The 23,646-nt window shown below is 47.1% G+C and overlaps 1 protein-coding gene across 5 annotated transcripts in view; it reads right to left on the bottom strand.

Annotated features, from left to right (window-relative positions):
- Positions 1 to 4,379: 4,379 nt before the first annotated feature.
- Positions 4,380 to 23,646, bottom strand: part of PGGHG (protein-glucosylgalactosylhydroxylysine glucosidase) — a 191,067-nt gene continuing 171,800 nt past the window's right edge. For 4 of the 5 annotated variants that reach the window (XM_063945072.1, XM_063945074.1, XM_063945073.1 and 1 more), the window contains 4 exons: positions 22,225 to 22,320; positions 8,770 to 8,867; positions 5,666 to 5,877; positions 4,380 to 4,529 (listed from right to left, as the gene is read on the bottom strand). In XM_063945072.1, coding sequence (XP_063801142.1) covers positions 4,462 to 4,529; positions 5,666 to 5,877; positions 8,770 to 8,867; positions 22,225 to 22,320 — 474 coding nt within the window. In that variant the 3' untranslated portion in view covers positions 4,380 to 4,461. The remainder of the gene's footprint in view (positions 4,530 to 5,665; positions 5,878 to 8,769; positions 8,868 to 22,224; positions 22,321 to 23,646) is intronic. The other variant, XM_063945076.1, reaches the window with a different exon arrangement.

The raw sequence follows: 23,646 nt of genomic DNA, 5'->3' as shown, positions 1-23,646 counted from the left end.
TAGTACTCCCGTATAAATCCAGTGCTGTGATACTGCCGTATACTGTATGTCCAGTCCAGTAATACTGCCGTATATGTCCAGTGATACTGCAGTATATGTCCAGTGGTACTGCAGTATATGTCCTGTCCAGTGATACTGCCGTATATGTCCAGTGGTACTGCCATATAAGTCCAGTGGTACTGCCATATAAATCCAATGGTACTGGTGTATAAATCCAGTCCAGTGATACTGCCGTATAAAAGTCCAGTGATACAGCCGTGTATGTCCAGTGGTACTGCCATATAAATCCACTGGTACTGCCGTATAAGTCTATAGATTGTAAGCTTGCGAGCAGGGCCTTCCTACCTCTGTCTGTCTGTCTTTGCCCAGTTTTGTTCTATAATTGTTGTTCTAATTGTAAAGCGCAACGGAATATGCTGCGCTATATAAGAAACTGCTAATAAATAAATAAATAAAATAATACAGACATATATGTCCAGTGATACTGCCGTATATGTCCAGTGGTACTGCCATATAAATCCAGTGATACTGCTGTACATGTCCAGTGGTACTGCCATATAATTCCAGTGATATTGCTTTATATGTCCAGTGGTACTGCCGTATAAATCCAGTGGTACTGGCGTATAAATCCAGTTCAGTGATACTGCCGTATATGTCCAGTGATACTGCCGTATATGTCCAGTGGTACTGCCGTATAAATCCAGTCCAGTGATACTGGCGTATAAGTCCAATGATACTGCCGTATAAATCCAGTACAGTGGTACTGCCACATATGTCCAGTGGTGCTGCCATATAAGTTCAGTGGTGCTGTCATGTGCTGCATATTATTTACTCCAAATAAAGGGGTTACTATTTAATCCAAATAATTTTTACAGGGTTTGCCCTTTGTAGTGTAGAAGTATGCTCTCCTTTGCTGCATTTTGTTATATAACTCCAGAAAAATAATGGAGAACAAAAATTTGGAGGATAAAATAGGGAAAGATCAAGAACCACTTCCTCCTACTGCTGCTGCTGTTGTTGCTGCTGGGAGTCGATCGTCATCCGAGAGGGGTAGTCGGAAGGCCACTTGTACTACTTCAACTAAGCAAATGACTGTCCAACAGTCCTTTTCGAAGAAGATGAAATATGACAGCAGTCATCCTGTTGTAAAGCGGATAAATGAGGCCTTGACAGCTATGTTGATGATAGACGTGTGTCCATTATCTGCCATTAGTGCAGTGGAACTACAGTGCCAACCCTAGATGGGCCAGGTTTTTGTGCTGCACACTTGTGTCACTTAGCTTAGTCATGCAGCTACCTCATTGCTCCTCTTTTACTTCTTTGCATGATGTGCTGTTTGGGGGCTAGTTTTAAGTGCCATCCTGTCTGACACTGCAGTGCCACTCCTAGATGGACCAGGTGTTTGTGCCACACACTGGTGTCGCTTAGCTTAGTCATTGCACCTCTTTTTCTTCTTTGCATCATGTGCTGTTTGGGGCCTATTTTTTAAATCTGCCATCCTGTCTGCCACTGCAGTGCCACTCCTAGATGGGCCAGGTGTTTGTGCCGTACGCTTGTGTCGCTCAGATTAGTTATCTAGCCACCTTGGTGCAACCTTTTGGCCTAAAATCAATATTGTGAGGTGTTCAGAATAGACTGGAAATGAGTGGAAATGAATGTTATTGAGGTTAATAATACCGTAGGATAAAAATTACTCCCCAATTCTGGGATTTTAGCTGTTTTTATGTTTTTTTCAAAAATCATCCAGATCCAAAACCGAAACACGAAAGGGTGGTTTTGCCAAAACCAATCCAGATCCAAAACACGAGCATGGAACCAGAACCAAAATACAAAACACGAAAAGTGTCCGCCGCACAGCTCTACTTATAGGTGGTCATTCCGAGTTGATCACTAGCTGAATTTTGTTCGCAGCGCAGCGATCAGGCTAAAAATTGGCAGTTCTGCGCATGCGTATGCGGCGCAATGCGCACGCACGTCGTACGAGCACAACGAACAATGTAGTTTTGCACAGGGTCTAGCGATGCTTTTCAGTCGCACTGCTTGCTGCAGAGTAATTGACATGAAGTGGGCGTTTCTGGGTGGTAACTGACCGTTTTCAGGGAGTGTGCGGAAAAACGCAGACGTGCCAGATAAAAATGCAGGCGTGGCTGGGGAAACGCAGGCGTGGCTGGCTGAACGCTGGGCGGGTTTGTGACGTCAAATCCGGAACTGAATGGTCTGAAGTGATTGCAAGCGCTGAGTAGGTTTTGAGCTACTCTGAAACTACACAAAAATATTTTGTAGCCGCTCTGCAATACATTCGTTCGCACTTCTGCTAAGCTAAAATACACTCCCAGTGGGCGGCGGCATAGCGTTTGCACGGCTGCTAAAAACTGCTAGCAAGCGATCAACTCGGAATGACCACCATAATACATTATGCCACACACAGTAATGCCCCTTATAAAGTCACAAAACATAGTTCTGTCCCACCAGTGCTGTGCAACATGAAATACAAATGGAGATGGCTAAAATCGCCCTTTCTACAGTATTATCATGCAATGACACATGTAAGTTCCTTTAAAAGATCAAAGCTTCTTTAATCTAAAATGACCAGCAAATTGGACTGCAGGTGAAACAATCAAAGCATACCTCCCAACTTTTTATCTTGAAAAAGAGGGACACGCGAAGCCGCGCGTGTTCCCGGAAAAGGGGCGTGCCCTAAGAAAAGGGGTGTGCCTTCGTGGGAGGACCCGCGGTCGCGAGCCACACCCCATTTTCATCACTGAGGGGGCATGCCCAGCGCTCTGTGAGACGCTGGCATGCCCCCTCTCCCTCTGACTCCAGTGAATAGATGCTCTGCTAAGCAAAAAACGGGACTGTCCCGCGAAAATCGGGACAGTTGGGAGGTATGATCAAAGTGAAAAGGGGTGGTGTCAGCCTTATGATAAAGACAGTTACTGTAGATCATACTTTCCTACTTTTGAAAAAGTATTTCAGGGAGATTGTGAAAGTAAAGCCTATCAGCGTGGACGTGCAGTGCTACATCTAAGAGGCGTGTCATAAAAATGACTTACATCCAAACGTAAATGAGCCCCAAAGTTATTAAGATCTGCTTGTTAAAGAAAATACACTGATATTTTTCAGAAATTGTTTGTGTATTTGTGTTTTACAAGAGATTCCATATACTGTAAGTGGCCATGAGAAACCTTATTTAACCTGCATGCAGCCCTAGGGGGTCCCACCGAAATCACGCACCTATCCGTGGTGTCGTGACCCAGTGGGGGTGTTGGAGAATCAGCACAGGCATACTGTGGGACTGACAGGCACTGATTGCTCAAACAAAAAATAAAAATCATCAAAAATTTAAAAGCTTGGGCTGCAGTGTGCAACCCCTGTTCAGTGTGACCAGCTCCTGCTGGGGGTTCACTACGGGTGGCCGGCGGTCGGGCTCCCGGCGACCAGCATCCCGGCGCCGGGAGCCCGACCGCCGGGAGCCCGACCGCCGGCTTACCGACAGCTTGGCGAGCGCAAATGAGCCCCTTGCGGGCTCGCTGCGCTCGCCACGCTACGGGCACGGTGGCGCGCTACGCGCGCCACACTATTTTATTCTCCCTCTATGGGGGTCGTGGACCCCCACGAGGGAAAATAATTGTCGGTATGCCGGCTGTCGGGCTCCCGGCGCCGGTATACTGAGCGCCGGGAGCCCGACCGCCGGCAAACAGAAGACCACCCCCTGCTGGCACCGAAAAAACCTGAAGTGTCTGAGCAAGGGGGCGGGGTATGTGGAGAGAGGAGCCCAGTGCATCCTGGGAGGCTCACAAAAGCTTTATTATTCTGTGCCAGTCTTGGTTTCCACCAGCAATACCAAAGGTTAACCCTGTTGAGACCATGGACCTCGAAGAAGAAAGCCATATTAAAAGATTGGATTCTGCGTTTCACACCCTAATTAAAGGAAGTGAAAATTATAGTACTCAAGCTATACTGTATGTTTCACTCATAACAAAAATGTATAATATTCAGGTGCAGATTGTATTATGAAAACCTATGTGTAGAAATAGAATCCAGCATTTGGTTGTTTTGGAAAGATGGATTAATATAGAATAAAGAGCTACAAAAAATGTTGCTGGTGGTATACAGAAAAAAAAAATAGAAACATTTTCCTTTATTTCACTTTCTCTCAATTTCAATAAATCAAATTTTTGGGAAGATTGCTTTTGCCGTGTGAGGAGAAATAAGCAAACTGATGCTATTTTGGGGTACACTAAAAACACAAGGTATAACTTGTGTGTGTACTGCATAACTAATTAATTGCATTGATGTTGGACTGTGACGAGGCCAGAAAGTACCAAAAAAGTCTCAGCAGTAAAGGTGTTTAATAAAATGTAGCAGTAAGTCAAACATTTTGATGCAAAATGTACTTTATTTGTGTACAGTGACAGATTATTATATAATCTTGAAAATCAAAGGATATTAACCCTCAAATCAAAGTGGATAACAGGAAGTCTTTGGTTGAACCCGGCCTGCTTTGGTGGGAAAAGATACTTTCTTGCCTGTAAAACAGAGAGATTATATGACTAAAAGTAATCGCAATGCTTAATGTATAAATATATAAACACTGTATATTATAGTTTCTTAAAACAAAAAGTGCATATCTGCACTGAATGTAAATATCTACTAAGATCTAGATAACAATGAATTTGTACAATAAAGTTACCATATTATGGAGCCCATTTATCAATGATCACTTTATGCAAAGCAACCTGGGTGTGATATTAGCAACCAGGATCGCACTACAGAATGCGATCATATCGGGTGTATGTATCACCTGGCACAGGAAGGGACACGTGCTCCAAAAGGATCCCGTCCCTGCGATGCACCAAGTGTGGTGCCGGGCCGCTGCACATGCACTGTCAGGGTGACTGCCATGCACATCGGCTATTTCCGGCAAAAGGTTCCTCGGGAACCCTGCCAGAACTACATCCTGTAAAGTGTAGGCCATAGCCTACAACAGGCTACCCGAATGAAAAGATTGCGGTAACTGCGGTAGCCAATATCGGGAATGCGAAGCATTCCTGATAATGGAAAATCTGGCAGCATCGCATCCCCCATGGAAACCTATGGGGGCTGCAGCTGTGGACAACATTGCAGGGATACAGAATATTTGCGGCTAGCGGGGACATAGCCACAAATATTATTTGATAAATGGGTCTCTATGTCTTTGTAAGTACTGCCTATTTTTTTACAGAAAGCCTTTACAGGCTGTTGGAGGAGGCATCCAGTCTAGTGGGGAGATGTATCAAATCTTCTTAAGTGGAAAAGTTGCATATACTGTAGCAACCACTCAAATTCTACCCATCAATTTATATAATGTACTAGGTAAATGACTGAAACTGATTGGTTGTTCTTGAAACTTCTCCATTTGACCTCTTTAGAAGAACTGATACATTCTTCTAAGTGTATTAAAATGGATTAGGCAAATGACCAAGGAAATTGTCAGCACGGTTAACCCAACCCTGACTTTTTTTGCACACAAGTAGTTTAACAAATACACTGAATTCATTATGGATATTGTAATTATGTCAAATGCATGGCAGAGTGGTTTTAATAAATAAACAGATTTGTAAAGAAAGTGTATTATTGCACGACAGTAACTGAGAAAGGAAGATAGTAAACGTCAGTAACTTACCAACATATAATGGTATATACGGTATTAACTGTCCAAATGATATAACTAGCGCATAAGTCTGTGATCCAAGTCCTGAAGTCAACTCTACCATTGTGATGTCTTTGGTAAAAGAGAAATTAAGCTTATTACCGAGATAACAAACCCCAGTAAGGTGCAGTTTTGTGAAATCCTCAGAGAAAATTGGGTCAAAGTCCAGACCTTGATTAGTGATTCTAGATGTGAGAAAAAGAAACACTGAAAGCCTTCTTCTTACCCAAAACTGTAAATTAGTAATTTTTCTACATGAAATCTAAAGATAAGCAGGGCTGAGTAGGACAGGTGATCTTTATTGGTCTGTGTGTCAGATTGGGGTGTGAGGTGGAGACTGTGTGCACGATGCCATGGAACAGGAGTTACTACCTTAGGCTAATGCAAGTTCCATAGAGCTAACGAAAGGGTCTGTGCGGCTTCAAGCAGGAAGCTGCTCCGCCCGCAGCCGCATAGGATAACAATAGTATTGGCACATGCACCAGCCCCATGCTAGTGCATAAGATCCGCCTGAATCAGGCTTCCCTTCTCCGTACCCACAAGTCAAGCTACATGCCAACAAGACAAAACAGTTCCATGTGCAAGCATTGTGGCCGCCCAGTTCCTTTCCCGAAACACCAATTTCACGCAGACAGATCCGGTCAAGATCTGTTCAACTTAGACAGAGATGTGCAACAAATTTGCTCCTGCGCATGCGCTAAAGCTCACTAATTGCATCTGTTCAAAGAGATCAGTCTGACTCCTGTAACTGCTTGGTAAGGACTACATTACCATTACATACACCCAAGGCTTATTTAAGCTGCAGGGTGGACAGCTGTTATTGGGGGTAATTCAGACCTGATCGCTAGGGTGCGCTTTTTGCATCCCTGCGATCAGGTAGTCGCCGCCTACAGGGGGAGGGGGAATTCACTGTGCAGGTGTGCTATCACATGTGCAGGAGAGCTGCACAAACAAAACTTTATGCACTCTGCACAGCCCAGGACTTACTCAGCCGCTGCGATGATCGGGGCCGGAGCCGACGTCAGGAATCCTCCCTTCAAACGCCTGGTCCCTCCTACGATTTTCCAGACACTCCTCTAAAACGATCAGTTGCCACCCACAAATGGCCACTTCCTGTCAGTCACCTTTGCGATCGCCCATACGATCGCTTTGTTCGCAACATCCCGTCGCTGCCCTACACTCCCCGTCGCTGCAGACCGACGCCCCTGCGCATTGCGGTGCATACACATGCGCGGTTCAGACCTGATCGCCCGCTGTGGGAAAACGCACAGCAGCGATCGGGTCTGAATTAGGCCACTTGTCCCTACATAGTACACCTGCAGTTACCACAATAGAGGTCACTTTTTTCCCAGATTCAAGGGTCATTTTCTTTTCTTTTCAGCTTTAGAATAATAAAATGCTATTACAGAAATTGCATTACTTTAATACTTTTTCAGGCATTACATACTACAATGTGACGTGCCAGATAGTGTATCCCAGTGGTTCCCAAACAGAATCACGGTGCCCTAGAGTATCGGCATTTTGTAAATTGTGCTTATCTGTCATCCTTAGGTTCAGTTATGTGGTGGTGGCCAGGGCAGCTCATCTATTTCTCACATACTAAATAACTGGCAGACACTAGCACTGGTTTTGCCTATCACACTGACCATATATAATTTGATTTGGTCCTAGAACTACAACCTGTTGCAAAACCTGCAAGCGCCCCGTGGCACCCAGTTTGGGAACCACTCTCTACTGTAGCTCAGAAAGTCAGTGGCAGAGCAGCTGAGTGAAAAAAACACAAAAAATAAATAAAAAGACAAGTGACTGACTCCAGTGTTATTGAAAAGAGATGCAATGGGACACGCAGTAACTCCCTATCCATATAACACTATTACTCGGGAGTAGCGCAGATGTTGGCGTGGCCAATTTTATCTCTGAACATATGAATGTAAATAACTGACATAATACTACTAAGGTAGTTAGGTCCAACATTTTTGGAGCTTGCTTTCTAACTGTCTGTATTGGCATTATTGTGGGATGCTACCCCCAAAAAATGACCAACAAAATGTGGCCATTTAATAAACATGACACTGACTCAAGAGCTGAGCTTATTAGATATAAGAAATGTGATTGTGATGCTTGTAATGAAATTTAATTCCAATTCTGGAGTTTGTTCATGGACTACAACATAAGTTCTAAAACTAACTTATCAACAAAGCCACAATATTGACTTCATACCTGTGAGAACAGCAGCATGAAATCTAACCGCACTATTGTGGAGAGTTGTCCACTTATATCTTTGCTCCGTGCGCTACAAGTTGCATTACACATAACGCGTGAGTGCCATGTGACTCGGTAGCTCAAAGTGTCTATTTTTGCCCGTCCCCAAAGTAATGTAATAGGATGCACAAGCAGCTTCTGCCGATTAAAATTATATTTCATTGAAAACACTGTAACGCAGCATTTTGGATGCAGATACAGCCACAGTTACACATAGAATATAGGCACGCTGCATATCACTTTAATCATCAAAACTGCTTGTGCATCCTAGTGCATTACATTACATTTAGTGGGAAAAAATGCAAAAAAAAAGGCGCTTGGCACTACCAAGTCCCGCCACGGCATGACTCTACTTGAAGGGCTGTTTAGCATGACTGCAGCAAGGATGTAAGAGGACACATCTGTAGTAAAAGCAGTTATACATTTCACATTACAATTCAAAAAAAATTTGTGTTATCATTTTAATTATTATTATATCTAAGATTTACTTGCTCTACTCTCCCCGCTTGACCCTTCCTCCCCCTACCTCCCCCCAGAAGACTGGGTGTATCTCCTACATCCCACCCCTTTCTTAGTAAAGTAGGAAGGATGGGAGGATAATAGCCAAAAATGTAAATCCATATGGAGGGGGCGAGGCAAAATGATGCAAATTGCAGCATTGTAACCCCACCCCTTCCTGATTTGCCATTTACTGTATTTTGCTGCATTTTGTGTGGCTTAATGACATAACAGCCCGGCCCCCAAAGTAGCCAGCTGCATCTACCCTCTGGGCTACTCCCAGAAAGGAGCAACAACCGTATGCTATAGATACAAACCTGAATCCAGTGTAACCAAATAGCACAGCCTGCAGAAATCCTCCCATTCCCGTGAGAAAATTGACAGCTCCAGATCCATCAGCATTCTCGGTCCATATCTGGAAGCATAGAACACATGGTCGGTAATATATAAAACAGTATTTAGCAAAACATAGGGTACAATAAACAGCACTGATACAGAAGTGGAATTTTCTGTGCAGAGTACATATGCTCGAATCCACCTCCACAAAATCGTTATAAAATCTATATTAATTTGGGGGATTTTTGAAATGCAATAAAAATTTAGTGAGAAATCTGAAAAGGTTCTTTTTGAAATGTTTTGGCGTGTTTTTATCTGAAAGACGTCCATTGAGTGCCAAACACTATGGGGCTGATTCCAAGGTGTAATAGGAGGGTGTTAGCTTCCTACGCTGTAGTAGCACACACAGATTGAGACCCAAATCATTCACTTGAGTCTCAAATCCAAAGGGTAAATTTAGTATCAAGGGTACTATAATGGAAACTACTGAGGAGGAAAGGGATTTAGGAGTCACTATTACAAGTGATTTAAAGGCAGAGAAGCAATGTAACAAAGAAATAAGGAAGGTGAGTAAGATGCTTGGTTGGATAGGGAGAGAAATCAGTAACAGGAAGAAAGAAGTAATAATGCCACCATATACCTGTAGATCATTGGTACAGCCTCATGTAGAATACTGTGCAGTTCTGGAGGTCATATCTCCAGAAGGATATTAATACATCAGAGTGTACACAGAAAGGCAACTAAAATGGTGCATGTGGAGAAAAAGTCTCAAACTGTAAAACCTGGCGCTAAATGGATTGGCTATATTGTATCAATGTTCCTTTAAAGCAGCTGAGAAAAAACAGCTAGCTAGGCTGCAAAATTACAAAGATTTTTAAAACCAAAATGGAGATTACTCTGCGTTATGAATTTTGGATAAAATAATAAATTTTTAATTATACTGAGTCTAACTGAGTCAATTATTCTCCATGACAGACCACACAGATTTAAGATATAGAGTGTTTCATAGCGCAGAGTAATCTCCATTTTGGTTTTAAAATGGTGCATGGACAACTTCACATAACATACCCGGAGAGACACAGGGTCTATTCATGAAGCAGTGAAAAAAAACGTGGAGAAGTGAGCCTGTGGGGAAGTTGACCATGGCAACCAATCAGCTGCTTCGTACAATTTCATAGTATGCAAATTATAAATGTTACTTCAATGCTGATTGGGCGCCATGGTCAACTTCTCCACTGGGACACTACTCCACACTTTTTACTGGTTCATGAATAGACCCCTTAGGGGTCTATTCATGAAGCAGTGAAAAGTGTGGAGAAGTGAGCCACTGGAAAGTTGCCCATGGCGCCCAATCAGCATTGAAGTAACATTTATAATTTGCATAATATACAATTGTGCAGAGCAGCTGATTGGTTGCCATGGTCAACTTCTCCACAGGCTCACTTCTTAGGGATCTATTCATGAAGCAGTGAAAAGTGTGGAGAAGTGAGCCAGTGTAAAAGTTGCCCATGGTGCCCAATCAGCATTGAAGTAACATTTATAATCAGCACTGAAGTAACATTTAGAATTTGCATAATATACAGTTGTACGGAGCAGCTGATTGGTTGCCACAGGCAACATCTGTACAGGCTCACATCTCCACACTTTTCCCTGCTTGATGAACAGACCCCTAAAAGATCTTAAAATGTATAGTTTGGACCAGAGAAGGGAAAGGAGGGTCAGGATAGAAACTTTCAAATATAACAAGGGTTTTAACAAAGTCCAGAAGGGAAACATTCTTCAAAGGAAGAGAAGTATTAGAACACAAGAACCCCTTTTACACAGACCAAAATTTCCCGGGTTATTGCACATGAACGTGCACCATTCCTGCCCTGGCATTTCAACCCTACAATTGACCAGGGTTGGTCCCGGGATCTTCCCGGGAACCTGGTCAGTGTGAACGGGAGCCAGGTCAATGTGCCCCAGCTCCCGTTCACTCTCTATGTAGCAGGCGGCGCTTGGAGATCATGTGATCTCTTGCGACGCACCCACTGCGTCACCGCTGACGTCAGCAACCCGGCAATATGCCGGGCTGCTGACTGCGGTATGCAAGGGGTCTTACCCGGGAATGTCCCTGCATGATCCAGGGACCGTATTCCCGGGTAAGACCCCTGCATTTTTGGTGTGAAAGGGGTAAAGGACATACACCGAAACTGGGGGAGGCAGGTTCAGGGGAAATTTAAGAAAATATGACTTCACAGATAGAGTAGTAGATAAGTGGAATAGTCTCCCAGCAGAGGTGGTAGAGGATAAGCCTGTAGAGCAATTTAAACATGCTTGAGATAGGCATATGAATATCCTTACAAAGAACTAAAGATTATATAGGGTTGAGGGTACCTAATGTAAAAAGGGGCAGACTAGATGGGCCAAGTGGTTCTTCTTTTTATCTGCTGTCAAATTCTATGTTTCTATGAGAAAGAAAGAAAGAAAGAAAGAAAGAAAGAAAGAAAGAAAGAAAGAAAGAAAGAAAGAAAGAAAGAAAGAAAGAAAGAAAGAAAGGTAGAACCTCACTATTGGTATAAACAAGAATTGATATTAAAAATGACTTTTATATTTTAAACATAAATACATAGGTTTATAAATAATTAAGCATATATTTCATATAAATGCATAAATAATAATCCATAAAATGGCAACAGCTGGTCAGATGGTATATTTATCCCCACAAAGATAGCGCACCTAAAGTTTCTGCCTTTATAATCAGCAGTATTGTTCTTGGATGTGAGGTATAAATGTACTCAGTCCAGGTAAACCAGTATTAGAGGATTTTAGTTACCTGTCTATAATGAAATGATCCATGCAGTCCTTAGCAAGGCTCCCTTGCAGCTTCAGTGGCTGTGAATGGATTTATGCTGGCCATAGTTTTGTTCTATCCTGGTCTTAGTTAAAGGTGTGCAATTAGGGGATTCAGATGCTGCTGTGTCTTTAAAAAGCGTTTCACTGAGGTATCGTCTCACAGCTTCATCAGAAGCAAGTTTGGCTGCTGTTGCATGTAACCCACAAATGCAGGCCAGCTTTATATTATACTACAGTTTAGATCTGAGCTAGAACGTGCCCTTCTCAGCTCTGGGCCTGATTCCTATTTGTACACAATGCCGATGTTCATGCAACTGAGCGATCATTGGTAGACAAGGTACCTTGTGATGCCACGCAGTGAATACTTAATCCATACTTACCTACATTTTATTTCTCCTCTCCGGGAGAAGCCCGGAGAGGAGACGCTGCAGGTGTCTTTGGGGGGCGGGGCCGGACTGTGACCTCACTAACCCCGCCCCCGCACCGGGAAATGCTGCGATTCGCGGGTCCGCGGGAAGGGGGCGGAGCTAAAATTACGCAATTTGCGTCTTTTTAACCCCTTCTCCACCCGACGGACCCGCGAATGTGGGAGGTTCTCTCTCCATCCTGCTCGCATCACTAGGGTGCGAGCAGGATGCGGGAGACCTGCCCACTCTTCCGGGGGTGCGGGGGGCTACCCCAAAAAACGGGAGCCTCCCGCAGCTTCCGGGAGAGTAGATAAGTATGACTTAATCATAGAGTGATTGTCAGCAAAAGAGCATTTGGGGAAGGTAATGGGGAAAGGTGGCAGCAACACAGACCTGCCACAGCCATTTTTGGGGCATGTATCAGTTGTGATCATATACATAGAGAAACATGGCGCCAGCGTCGTTACTGCTGCGGTCGTTACAGTCTGCGTGACCACTTGCAGGGCAAAATGGTTTTGCTTTACTCCAAGCTTACAGTAGCTCCAGTACTTGCAATTTACTTTGAAAATAGAATATACAATGTAAAATCTTAACTTAAGAAAACTATTATTTAACAGGAAGAAAAACATACACTTTATATGGATCCTGAACACAATTCAAGTTTGGAGTCTATGTTTGAGGTGAACGGTGTATGTGGGGGGGGGCAGTTGGGAGGCTCCTGTCACGCACTGCTCTGCATGCGCACAGCGTCTATTCACAGGTGACAGAGGGAGAGAGGGCATGCCAGCAGCTCACAGAGTGCTGGGCATGCCTCCTCAGTGACGAAAATGGGGGGCGTGGTTCGCAATAGCAATGCTCCCATGAAGCCACGCCCCCTTTCACATAGGTCATGCCCCTTTACCAAGCGAAGTCCCGATTAATAAATGTTGGGAGGTATGCTGTAGTGTGGAGAGTCAGAAACATGCACAGCTCATCTGCATCTTATATTCAGTACGCATCTCCTCTATAATTGTCCAGATCGGTCACTCTGACTGTGTGGCTAATGCTGGGCGGAGTCACAGAGCTAGGCCAATAGGAGGAGGAGGCTGGCGCCCCCTCAGTCAGTCAGCACCACCGCAGTATGTGTCACTGTAGAGATGTGCCCTGTGTCCCAGGGCACATCAGAGGTGCAGATTCTAGCTGTGGGCAGCGCTGGGGCAGCTTGTCTGTCCCCAGCGCCTGTCACTGTGCAGCAGTGGCGGGTGTCCGGTGCAGGGACAGTGTATCGGTTCCCTGCACCGGGCGAGAAGCAGCGGCGGGCAGCGGCGCGGCGGCGTTTCAAACTTGGCGCCACTTTGCCCGCCAATGAGAAGCGCCGCTCGCGTCTTTTCAAACCCGGCGCCGTCCGTGAGCCAATCACGGCTCGCGGGGCGCCGGCCAATCAGGAGAGGGCGCGGCGAGCCAATCGGCGCTCATTGTGTCATAGGCCCTGCCCCGGCGTGTGACGTCAGACGCTGGGCGGGAGCCGAAAAGAGAAGAAGCCGCGCCGAAGAGCGGTGAAGATCCGGGCGGCGCGAGGATGAAGAGGACATCGCCGTGGAAGGTCCTGAGGCCGCGGAAGAGGCCAGAAGAGGCCAGGCTCCTGGAAGAAGATGTCCATTGGCGGCTGGACTTGGAGAGGCGATGGCAGCGCAGCTGGCCAGGACGGGCCAGCGGCAGAAGAGTGAAGAGCAGCACCGGAGAGGCCAACAGGGGTGGGAAGAAAAGAGCTGACGAAGCTCCCCCCTGGTGCCTCTCCCACTGGGTCAGGTAGGCCCTTTTCAGGTGCCCCTGCTACCCCTTTCCTCTCTAGACCACCAGGTGTTCGGGCATTAGGCCCATGGGTACCGTCAGGCCCTCCCGGCCTGTGGGCAAGTAGTCGGGCCCTCTCAGCCCGGGGCATACATATAGTCGGGCCTCGGTCCGTGGCGCATGTTAGGTGGGCACTAGGCCCGTGGCCAAGATCAAGCACTAGGCCTGTGGAGCATTAGAGGGCATTAGGCCCTAGTTCATTGGCGGCTGCTAGGGACATAAGGTGCCCCTGGGCATTAGGCCCAGGTCACCCAACGGGCACCACGTTAGGTGGGCGCTAGGCCTGAGGCTAAAGTCAGGCCTCTGGCCTGTGTGCAGATAGGGGGCAGTAGGCCCAAGTAGGTATGCGGGAGGTGGGTGAGCTGTACGGCGCCCACTCCCTGGTGTTCTGATTCAGGTAATTAAAGGGACAGCACCGTGGTTTTCACTCGCACTGTGTATTGTGATGTATGTTGTTACCGTGCAGGGCAAAGTGTTTGTTTTAAAGTTTGTGTCTAGTTTTGTTCACCACACCCACAGAGTTAGTTGAGGGTTCTGCTGTTATAGTTGGTATAGGGGTGTTACATTAGGTTAGAATTAAGCCCTGCACGGCTGTTGTTTGTTTGCCTCCTTACAGGGACCTGTAAGTGGAAAGGAAGATACAGTGCAAGACTGACAACGGAGAGTAACATCTGTGTCCGTCTGTCCCCTGAGCGCCGGAATAGGGGTTTGCTCACGGACGTGAGAACCCCTCTATCACACTACGCGCGAGAGTGCGAGTGTGTGAAATTTGGGTGGCTGAGGCTTTGTGCCGGTGATGACCTTACACCCAACCGGTAAAGGTCGCCGCCACAACCTGGGGTATCTCCTTTCCCGGTGAAAGAAGGGTTGATACCCCTCTTAAGTTAGTTTACTTTCTCCCCAGTTCGTCCGTCGTTAGCTCCGAGAGGGATCGCCGTGTCCGGGTCCAACTGAAGATTTCCAGGTCCGTTGAAGGTTTCGGTACCTGAAAGTGAGAGAGTGCGGCGCCTGGTAAGTGGTGAATCTACACCTGCACGGCAGCAGGCCCTACACCGCACCGCCACCCTCTTACATTATCGCTCTGTCTCCCACCACCGCCTCCTCCTCTCTCCCCCCGCCCTCCCCGGCTCAGCTTACTCTCCCGGGCCGGTGGGGACTCCTAGGCTCAGGTGGAGAGAGACCGCATCATATCAATGGCTACCCGCCGGAGACAGCCACACGGAGACCGCGTGGAGGAGCCGCAGAGCGTCCACCCAGGGAAGCAGCACGGTGAATATCTCCCCGGAGCGGCCTCCACCCGGCCCGCCTGCACCTTTGTGTCCACCTCCATCCAGCCTGCGACAGCCTCTGTGTCGAAGGGTACAGGGGATAATATTCCACTCCGACTGTATACACTGCCCGGATTCTGCTCCCATTCCTCCTGCCCGCCCATACACTGCATTACTACAAACCATACATACATATATATATATATATATATTGTCAAGTACTGTATGGCACTCCCAGTAAACGTGTGCAGTTTGCTCCGGTGCCCTGCGACAGCCACAGCTGCAGGATATAGGTAGGAAAAAATGCTGGCACTCACAGAGACTTGCAAAGATGACACAAATGCTGTAGTTTAAGGTCCTTAAACTACAGCATTTGTGTCATCTTTGCAAGTCTCTGTGAGTGCCAGCATTTTTTCCTACCTATATATATATATATATATATATATATCTATATATCTATACATACATACACACACACTACACTGCACTGCTACACTACATATATATATATATATATATACACATACACTGCATACATACACTGCACACATTACACATATATATATATAAATATATATATATATATACACACATACATACATATACACTGCATTACTATACATACATATATACACTGCACACATTACATACAGCACTACACTCCTGCACACCATCTATATATATATATATATATATAATAAGAATTTACTTACCGATAATTCTATTTCTCGTAGTCCGTAGTGGATGCTGGGGACTCCGTAAGGACCATGGGGATTAGCGGCTCCGCAGGAGACTGGGCACATCTAAAGAAAGCTTTAGGACTAGCTGGTGTGCACTGGCTCCTCCCCCTATGACCCTCCTCCAAGCCTCAGTTAGGATACTGTGCCCGGACGAGCGTACACAATAAGGAAGGATCTTGAATCCCGGGTAAGACTCATACCAGCCACACCAATCACACCGTATAACTTGTGATCTGAACCCAGTTAACAGCATGATAACAGAGGAGCCTCTAGAAAAGATGGCTCACTACAGCAATAACCCGATCTTTTTGGTAACAATAACTATGTACCAGTATTGCAGACAATCCGCACTTGGGATGGGCGCCCAGCATCCACTACGGACTACGAGAAATAGAATTATCGGTAAGTAAATTCTTATTTTCTCTAACGTCCTAAGTGGATGCTGGGGACTCCGTAAGGACCATGGGGATTATACCAAAGCTCCCAAACGGGCGGGAGAGTGCGGATGACTCTGCAGCACCAATTGGGAGAAACTCCAGGTCCTCCTCAGCCAGGGTATCAATTTTGTAGAATTTTACAAACGTATTTGCTCCTGACCAAGTAGCTGCTCGGCAAAGTTGTAAAGCCGAGACCCCTCGGGCAACCGCCCAAGATGAGCCCACCTTCCTTGTGGAGTGGGCATTTACAGATTTTTTGGCTGTGGCAGGCCTGCCACAGAATGTGCAAGCTGAATTGTACTACAAATCCAACGAGCAATAGTCTGCTTAGAAGGAGGAGCACCCAGCTTGTTGGGTGCATACAGGATAAACAGCGAGTCAGTTTTCCTGACTCCAGCCGTCCTGGATATTTTCAGGGCCCTGACAACATCTAGCAACTTGGAGTCCTCCAAGTCCCTAGTAGCCGCAGGCACCACAATAGGTTGGTTCAGGTGAAACGCTGAAACCACCTTAGGGAGAAACTGAGGACGAGTCCTCAATTCCCCCTGTCCGAATGGAAAATCAGATAAGGGCTTTTACAGGATAAGCCGCCAATTCTGACACGCACCTGGCCCCGGCCAGGGCCAACAGCATGACCACTTTCCATGTGAGATATTTTAACTCCACAGATTTAAGTGGTTCAACCCAATGTGACTTTTGGAAACCAAAACCTACATTGAGATCCCAAAGTGCCACTGGAGGCACAAAAGGAGGCTGTATATGCAGTACCCCTTTTACAAATGTCTGAACTTCAGGGACTGAAGCTAGTTCTTTTTGGAAGAAAATTGACAGGGCCGAAATTTGAACCTTAATGGACCCCAATTTCAGGCCCATAGACACTCCTGTTTGCAGGAAATGTAGGAATCGACCCAGTTGAATTTCCTCCGTCGGGCCTTACTGGCCTCGCACCACGCAACATATTTTCGCCAAATGCGGTGATAATGTTTTGCAGTTACATCCTTCCTGGCTTTGATCAGGATAGGGATGACTTTATCCGGAATGCCTTTTTTCCTTCAGGATCCGGCGTTCAACCTCCATGCCGTCAAACGCAGCCGCGGTAAGTCTTGGAACAGACAGGGTCCATGCTGGAGCAGGTCCCTTCTTAGAGGTAGAGGCCACGGATCCTCCGTGAGCATCTCTTGAAGTTCCGGTTACCAATTCCTTCTTGGCCAATCCGGAGCCACGAATATAGTGCTTACTCCTCTCCATCTTATCAATCTCAGTACCTTGGGTATGAGAGGCAGAGGAGGAAACACATACACTGACTGGTACACCCACGGTGTTACCAGAGCGTCTACAGCTATTGCCTGAGGGTTCCTTGACCTGGCGCAATACCTGTCGAGTTTTTCCCAACGGTTTATAATCATGTGGAAGACTTCTGGGTGATGTCCCCACTCTCCCGGGTGGAGGTCGTGTTGAGGAAGTCTGCTTCCCAGTTGTCCACTCCCGGAATGAATACTGCTGACAGTGCTATCACATGGTTTTCCGCCCAGCGAAAAATCCTTGCAGCTTCTGCCATTGCCCTCCTGCTTCTTGTGCCACCCTTGTTTGTTTACGTGGGTGACTGCCATGATGTTGTCCGACTGGATCAACACCGGCTGACCTTGAAGCAGAGGTCTTGCTAAGCTTAGAGCATTGTAAATGGCCCTTAGCTTTAGGATATTTATGTGAAGAAACGTCTCCAGGCTAGACTATAAGCCCTGGATATTCCTTCCCTGTGTGACTGCTCCCCAGCCTCGCAGGCTGGCATCCGTGGTCACCAGGACCCAGTCCTGAATGCCGAATCTGCGGCCCTCTAGAAGATGAGCACTCTGCAACCACCACAGGAGGGACACCCTTGTCCTTGGTGACAGGGTTATCCGCTGATGCATCTGAAGATGCGACCCGGACCATTTGTCCAGCAGGTCCCACTGGAAAGTTCTTGCGTGGAATCTGCCGAATGGGATTGCTTCGTAGGAAGCCACCATTATACCCAGAACCCTTGTGCATTGATGCACTGAGACTTGGCTCGGTTTTAGGAGGTTCCTGACTATCTCGGATAACTCCCTGGCTTTCTCCTCCGGGAGAAACACCTTTTTCTGGACTGTGTCCAGGATCATCCCTAGGAACAGAAGACAAGTCATCGGAACCAGCTGCGATTTTGGAATATTGAGAATCCAATCGTGCTGCCGCAACACTACCTGAGATAGTGCTACACCAACCTCCAACTGTTCCCTGGATCTTACCCTTATCAGGGAATTGTCCAAGTAAGGGATAACTAATATTCCCTTCCTTCGAAAGAATATCATCATTTCGGCCATTACCTTGGTAAAGACCCGGGTTGCCGTGGACCATCCATACGGCAGCGTCTGAACTGATAGTGACAGTTCTGTACCATAAACCTGAGGTACCCTTGATGAGAAGGGTACATTTTTTACATGAAGGTAAGCATCCTTGATGTCCCAAGACATCATGTAGTCCCCTTCTTCCAGGTTCGCAATCACTGCTCTGAGTGACTCAATCTTGAATTTGAACCTCTGTATGTAAGTGTTCAAAGATTTTAGATTTATAATCGGTCTCACCAAGCCGTCCGGCTTTGGTACCACAACAGTGTGGAATAATACCCCGTTCCCTGTTGCAGGAGGGGTACCTTGATTATCACCTGCTGGGAATACAGCTTGTGAATGGCTTCCAAAACTATCTCCCTGTCAGAAGGAGACATCGGTAAAGCCGACTTTAGGAAACGGCGAGGGGGAGACGTCTCGAATTCTAATTTGTACCCCTGAGTATCACCTGAAGGATCCAGGGGTCTACTTGTGAGTGAGCCCACTGCGCGCTGAAATTCATTGAGACGGGCCCCCCACCGTGCCTGATTTTGCTTGTAAAGCCCCAGCGTCATACTGAGGGCTTGGCAGAGTCGGGAGAGGGTTTCTGTTCCTGGGAACTGGCTGATTTCTGCAGCCTTTTTCCTCTCCCTCTGTCACGGGGCAGAAAAGAGGAACCTTTTGCCCGCTTGTCCATGAAAAGACTGCGCCTGATAATACGGCGTCTTCTCATGATGAGAGGCGACCTGGGGTACAAACGTGGATTTCCCAGCTGTTGCCGTGGCCACCAGGTCTGAAAGACCGACCCCAAATAACTCCTCCCCTTAATAAGGCAATACTTCCAAATGCCGTTTGGAATACGCATCACCTGACCACTGACGTGTCCATAACCCTCTACTGGTAGAAATGGACAACGCACTTAGACTTGATGCCAGTCGGCAAATATTCCGCTGTGCATCACGCATATATAGAAATGCATCTTTAAAATGCTCTATAGGCAATAATATACTGTCCCTATCTAAGGTAACAATATTTTCAGTCAGGGAATCCGACCACGTCAACCCAGCACTGCACATCCAGGCTGAGGCGATTGCTGGTCGCAGTATAACACCAGTATGTGTGTAATACATTTTAGGATATCCTCCTGCTTTCTATCAGCAGGATCCTTAAGGGCGGCCATCTCAGGAGAGGGTAGAGCCCTTGTTCTTACCAGCGTGTGAGCGCTTTATCCACCCTAGGGGGTGTTTCCCAACGCACCCTAACCTCTGGCGGGAAAGGATATAATGCCAATAACATTTTTATCAGTTGTTATCGGGGGAAACCCACGCATCATCACACACTTCATTTAATTTCTCAGATTTAGGAAAACTACAGGTAGTTTTTCCTCACCGAACATAATACCCCTTTTTGGTGGTACTCGTATTATCAGAAATGTGTAAAACATTTTTCATTGCCTCAATCATGTAACGTGTGGCCCTACTGGAAGTCACATTTGTCTCTTCGCCGTCGACACTGGAGTCAGTATCCGTGTCGGCGTCTATATCTGCCATCTGAGGTAACGGGCGCTTTAGAGCCCCTGACGGCCTATGAGACTTCTGGACAGGCACAAGCTGAGTAGCCGGCTGTCTCATGTCAACCACTGTCTTTTATACAGAGCTGACACTGTCACGTAATTCTTCCAACAGTTCATCCACTCAAGTGTCGACCCCCTAGGGGGTGACATCACTATTACAGGCAATCTGCTCCGTCTCCACATCATTTTTCTCCTCATACATGTCGACACCAACGTACCGACATACAGCACACACACAGGGAATGCTCTGATAGAGGACAGGACCCCACTAGCCCTTTGGGGAGACAGAGGGAGAGTTTGCCAGCACACACCAGAGCGCTATATATATACAGGGATAACCTTATATAAGTGTTTTTCCCCTTATAGCTGCTGTATTGTTTATACTGCACCTAATTAGTGCCCCCCTCTCTTTATTTAACCCTTTCTGTAGTGTAGTGACTGCAGGGGAGAGACAGGGAGCTTCCCTCCAACGAAGCTGTGAGGGAAAATGGCGCCAGTGTGCTGAGGAGATAGGCTCCGCCCCCTTATTGGCGGCCTTATCTCCCGTTTTTTGTGTATTTTTGGCATGGGTTAAATGCATCCATATAGCCCAGGGGCTATATGTGATGCATCTTTTGCCATTTAAGGTATTTTTATTGCGTCTCAGGGCGCCCCCACCCAGCGCCCTGCACCCTCAGTGACCGGAGTGTGAAGTGTGCTGAGAGCAATGGCGCACAGCTGCGGTGCTGTGCGCTACCTTTTTGAAGACAGGACGTCTTCTGCCGCCGATTTTCCGGATCTCTTCAGGCTTCTGGCTCTGTAAGGGGGCCGGCGGCGCGGCTCTGGGACCCATCCAGGCTGGGCCTGTGATCGTCCCTCTGGAGCTAATGTCCAGTAGCCTAAGAAGCCCAATCCACTCTGCACGCAGGTGAGTTCGCTTCTTCTCCCCTTAGTCCCTCGATGCAGTGAGCCTGTTGCCAGCAGGACTCACTGAAAATAAAAAACCTAAAACTAACTTTTCACTAAGCAGCTCAGGAGAGCCACCTAGTGTGCACCCTTCTCGTTCGGGCACAGAAATCTAACTGAGGCTTGGAGGAGGGTCATAGGGGGAGGAGCCAGTGCACACCAGCTAGTCCTAAAGCTTTCTTTAGATGTGCCCAGTCTCCTGCGAAGCCGCTAATCCCCATGATCCTTACGGAGTCCCCAGCATCCACTTAGGACGTTAGAGAAATATATATATATACACATACATACATACATACATACATACATACATACATACATCATACACTGCATTACTACACACCATACATACACTGCATACCATACCTCCCCCATCTGCGGCCTTCCCACACTCGCCCTTCCCCCACCCGCGGCACCTTTGGACCCCCTACCCCACCCGCAACACCCCCGTACCCGTCCATCCCCCACCCGCGCCACCCCCACAACCGTCCCTCCCCCACCCACGGCACCCCTACCCCAGCCCCACCCCCACCCGCGGTGGCTCTGGACTCCCACCCCCGTCCACGGCACACCCGCCTCCCCACCCACCGCTCCACCGCAACTGCCCCTCCCCCACCCGCAGCACCCGTGCAACTGCCCCTCCCCCATCCACGGCACCCCCGGACCCCATCCGCGTCTCCCACGCACCGACCACTCCCCCTACCACAGAATCTACTAGGTGATTCATCATGCCCTGCGTGCGCTGTTCACCCCGCTACAAGGGACTACGGCCCCTTAACCTTCGCACACCCTTTGTCCGTGCAATATTTAACCACACACAGAATTATGATTGGAGGTAATACTCCATATAATCAAAATATTGCACGGCCCAAGGGCGTGCAAGGGTTAAGGGGGCGTAGCCACTTGCGAGGGTGTGAAGAGGGCCCGTAGGGCGCGATGAGTCACCTAGTATAAGCATACTTGTTATAAATCTTTGGACAGCGCTAGTGCGGAGAGTCAGAAACATGCACAGCTCATCTGCATTGTATATACACACATAAACATACTTGTTATAAATCTCACCTTAAAAGGCTCTGTGATATTTGCAAATGACTTCTGTATTTGCTGTTGTGCAATTGTAATCTCTCTTAATTCCATAAAGCCAATCGCAAACATGCTCTGGAAGAGAAATCACTGTTATTTAAAATTGAATACAACATGAATCATAGCAGATGCTAGTCTAGTTACCTGAGAAAATCAGTCAGTGAAGTACATGAAGGCCATGCTTAAGTTACATTCTATCATTTTTCATTCTTTCAGCTAACTCTTATTTTTAGATCCTAAACCAAACGCCCAGTGGCGGAACTAGCGAACGGTGGGCCCATGTGCGACAAAATGGCTTGCCCCCCCCCCCATCCCATCCAAGTCCACCCCCTCACCCCTGGAGAGGATCTGGTGAGGGGGACCTGCTCAGGGAAGTGGATACCTAGCAACAGTGCCGTAACTAGACATTTTAGCACTGTGTGCAAAATACGGCATCGGAGCCCCACCCCTGCATGCAAAACAGGGGCAGTGTGCGCCGTAAGCACGCGCAAAAATACATAGTGGCGTGGCTTCGTGGGGAAGGGGTGTGGCCACAAAATAATACCAATTCATAAAACGGTGCACAGTAGTGTCCATTATTCAAATTACGCCGAACAGTAGCACCACTACACCAGGTAGAGACCCTTTTACACCTTACGGCGGACAGATTCCTCTTTTTACACATAACGGCAGACAGCGTCCCCTTTTTATACATAACGGCAGACAGCGTGCCCTTGTTACACATAGCGGCAGACAGCGTACACTTTTTACAAATAACGGCAGACAGCGTGCCCTTGTTAAACATAGCGTCAGACAGCGTACCCTTTCTACACATAACGGCAGACAGCCTGCCCTTGTTACACATAGCGGCAGACAGCGTACACTTTTTTCACATAACGGCAGACAGCGTGCCCTTGTTAAACATTGCGGCAGACAGCGTACGCTTTTTACACATAACGGCAGACAGCGTGCCCTTTTTACACATTACGGCAGACAGCGTGCCCTTGTTACACATTGCGGCAGGCAGATTCCCCCTTTTTACACATTATGGCAGGCAGATTCCCCCTTTTTACACATTGCGGAAAGCAGATTCCCCCTTTTTACACATTGCGGCAGACAGTCCCCCTTTTTACACATTGCGGCAAGCAGATTCCCCGTTTTTACACATTGCGACAGGCAGATTCCCCCTTTTTACACATTGCGGCAGGCAGATTCCCCGTTTTTACACATTGCGGCAGGCAGATTCCCCCTTTTTACACAATGCGGCAGGCAGATTCCCCGTTTTTACACATTGCGGCAGGCAGATTCCCCTTTTTTACACACTACGGCAGGCAGATTCCCCGGATTCCCCTTTTTTACATACTACGGCAGGCAGATTCCCCGTTTTTACACATAGCGGCAGGCAGATTCCCCATTTTTACA

The sequence above is a fragment of the Pseudophryne corroboree genome, chromosome 11, assembly GCF_028390025.1.
Source record: "Pseudophryne corroboree isolate aPseCor3 chromosome 11, aPseCor3.hap2, whole genome shotgun sequence".
NCBI lineage: Eukaryota > Metazoa > Chordata > Amphibia > Anura > Myobatrachidae > Pseudophryne > Pseudophryne corroboree.
Note: the sequence above shows the minus strand (reverse complement) of the source record. Positions and strands in the feature narration are given on the sequence as shown.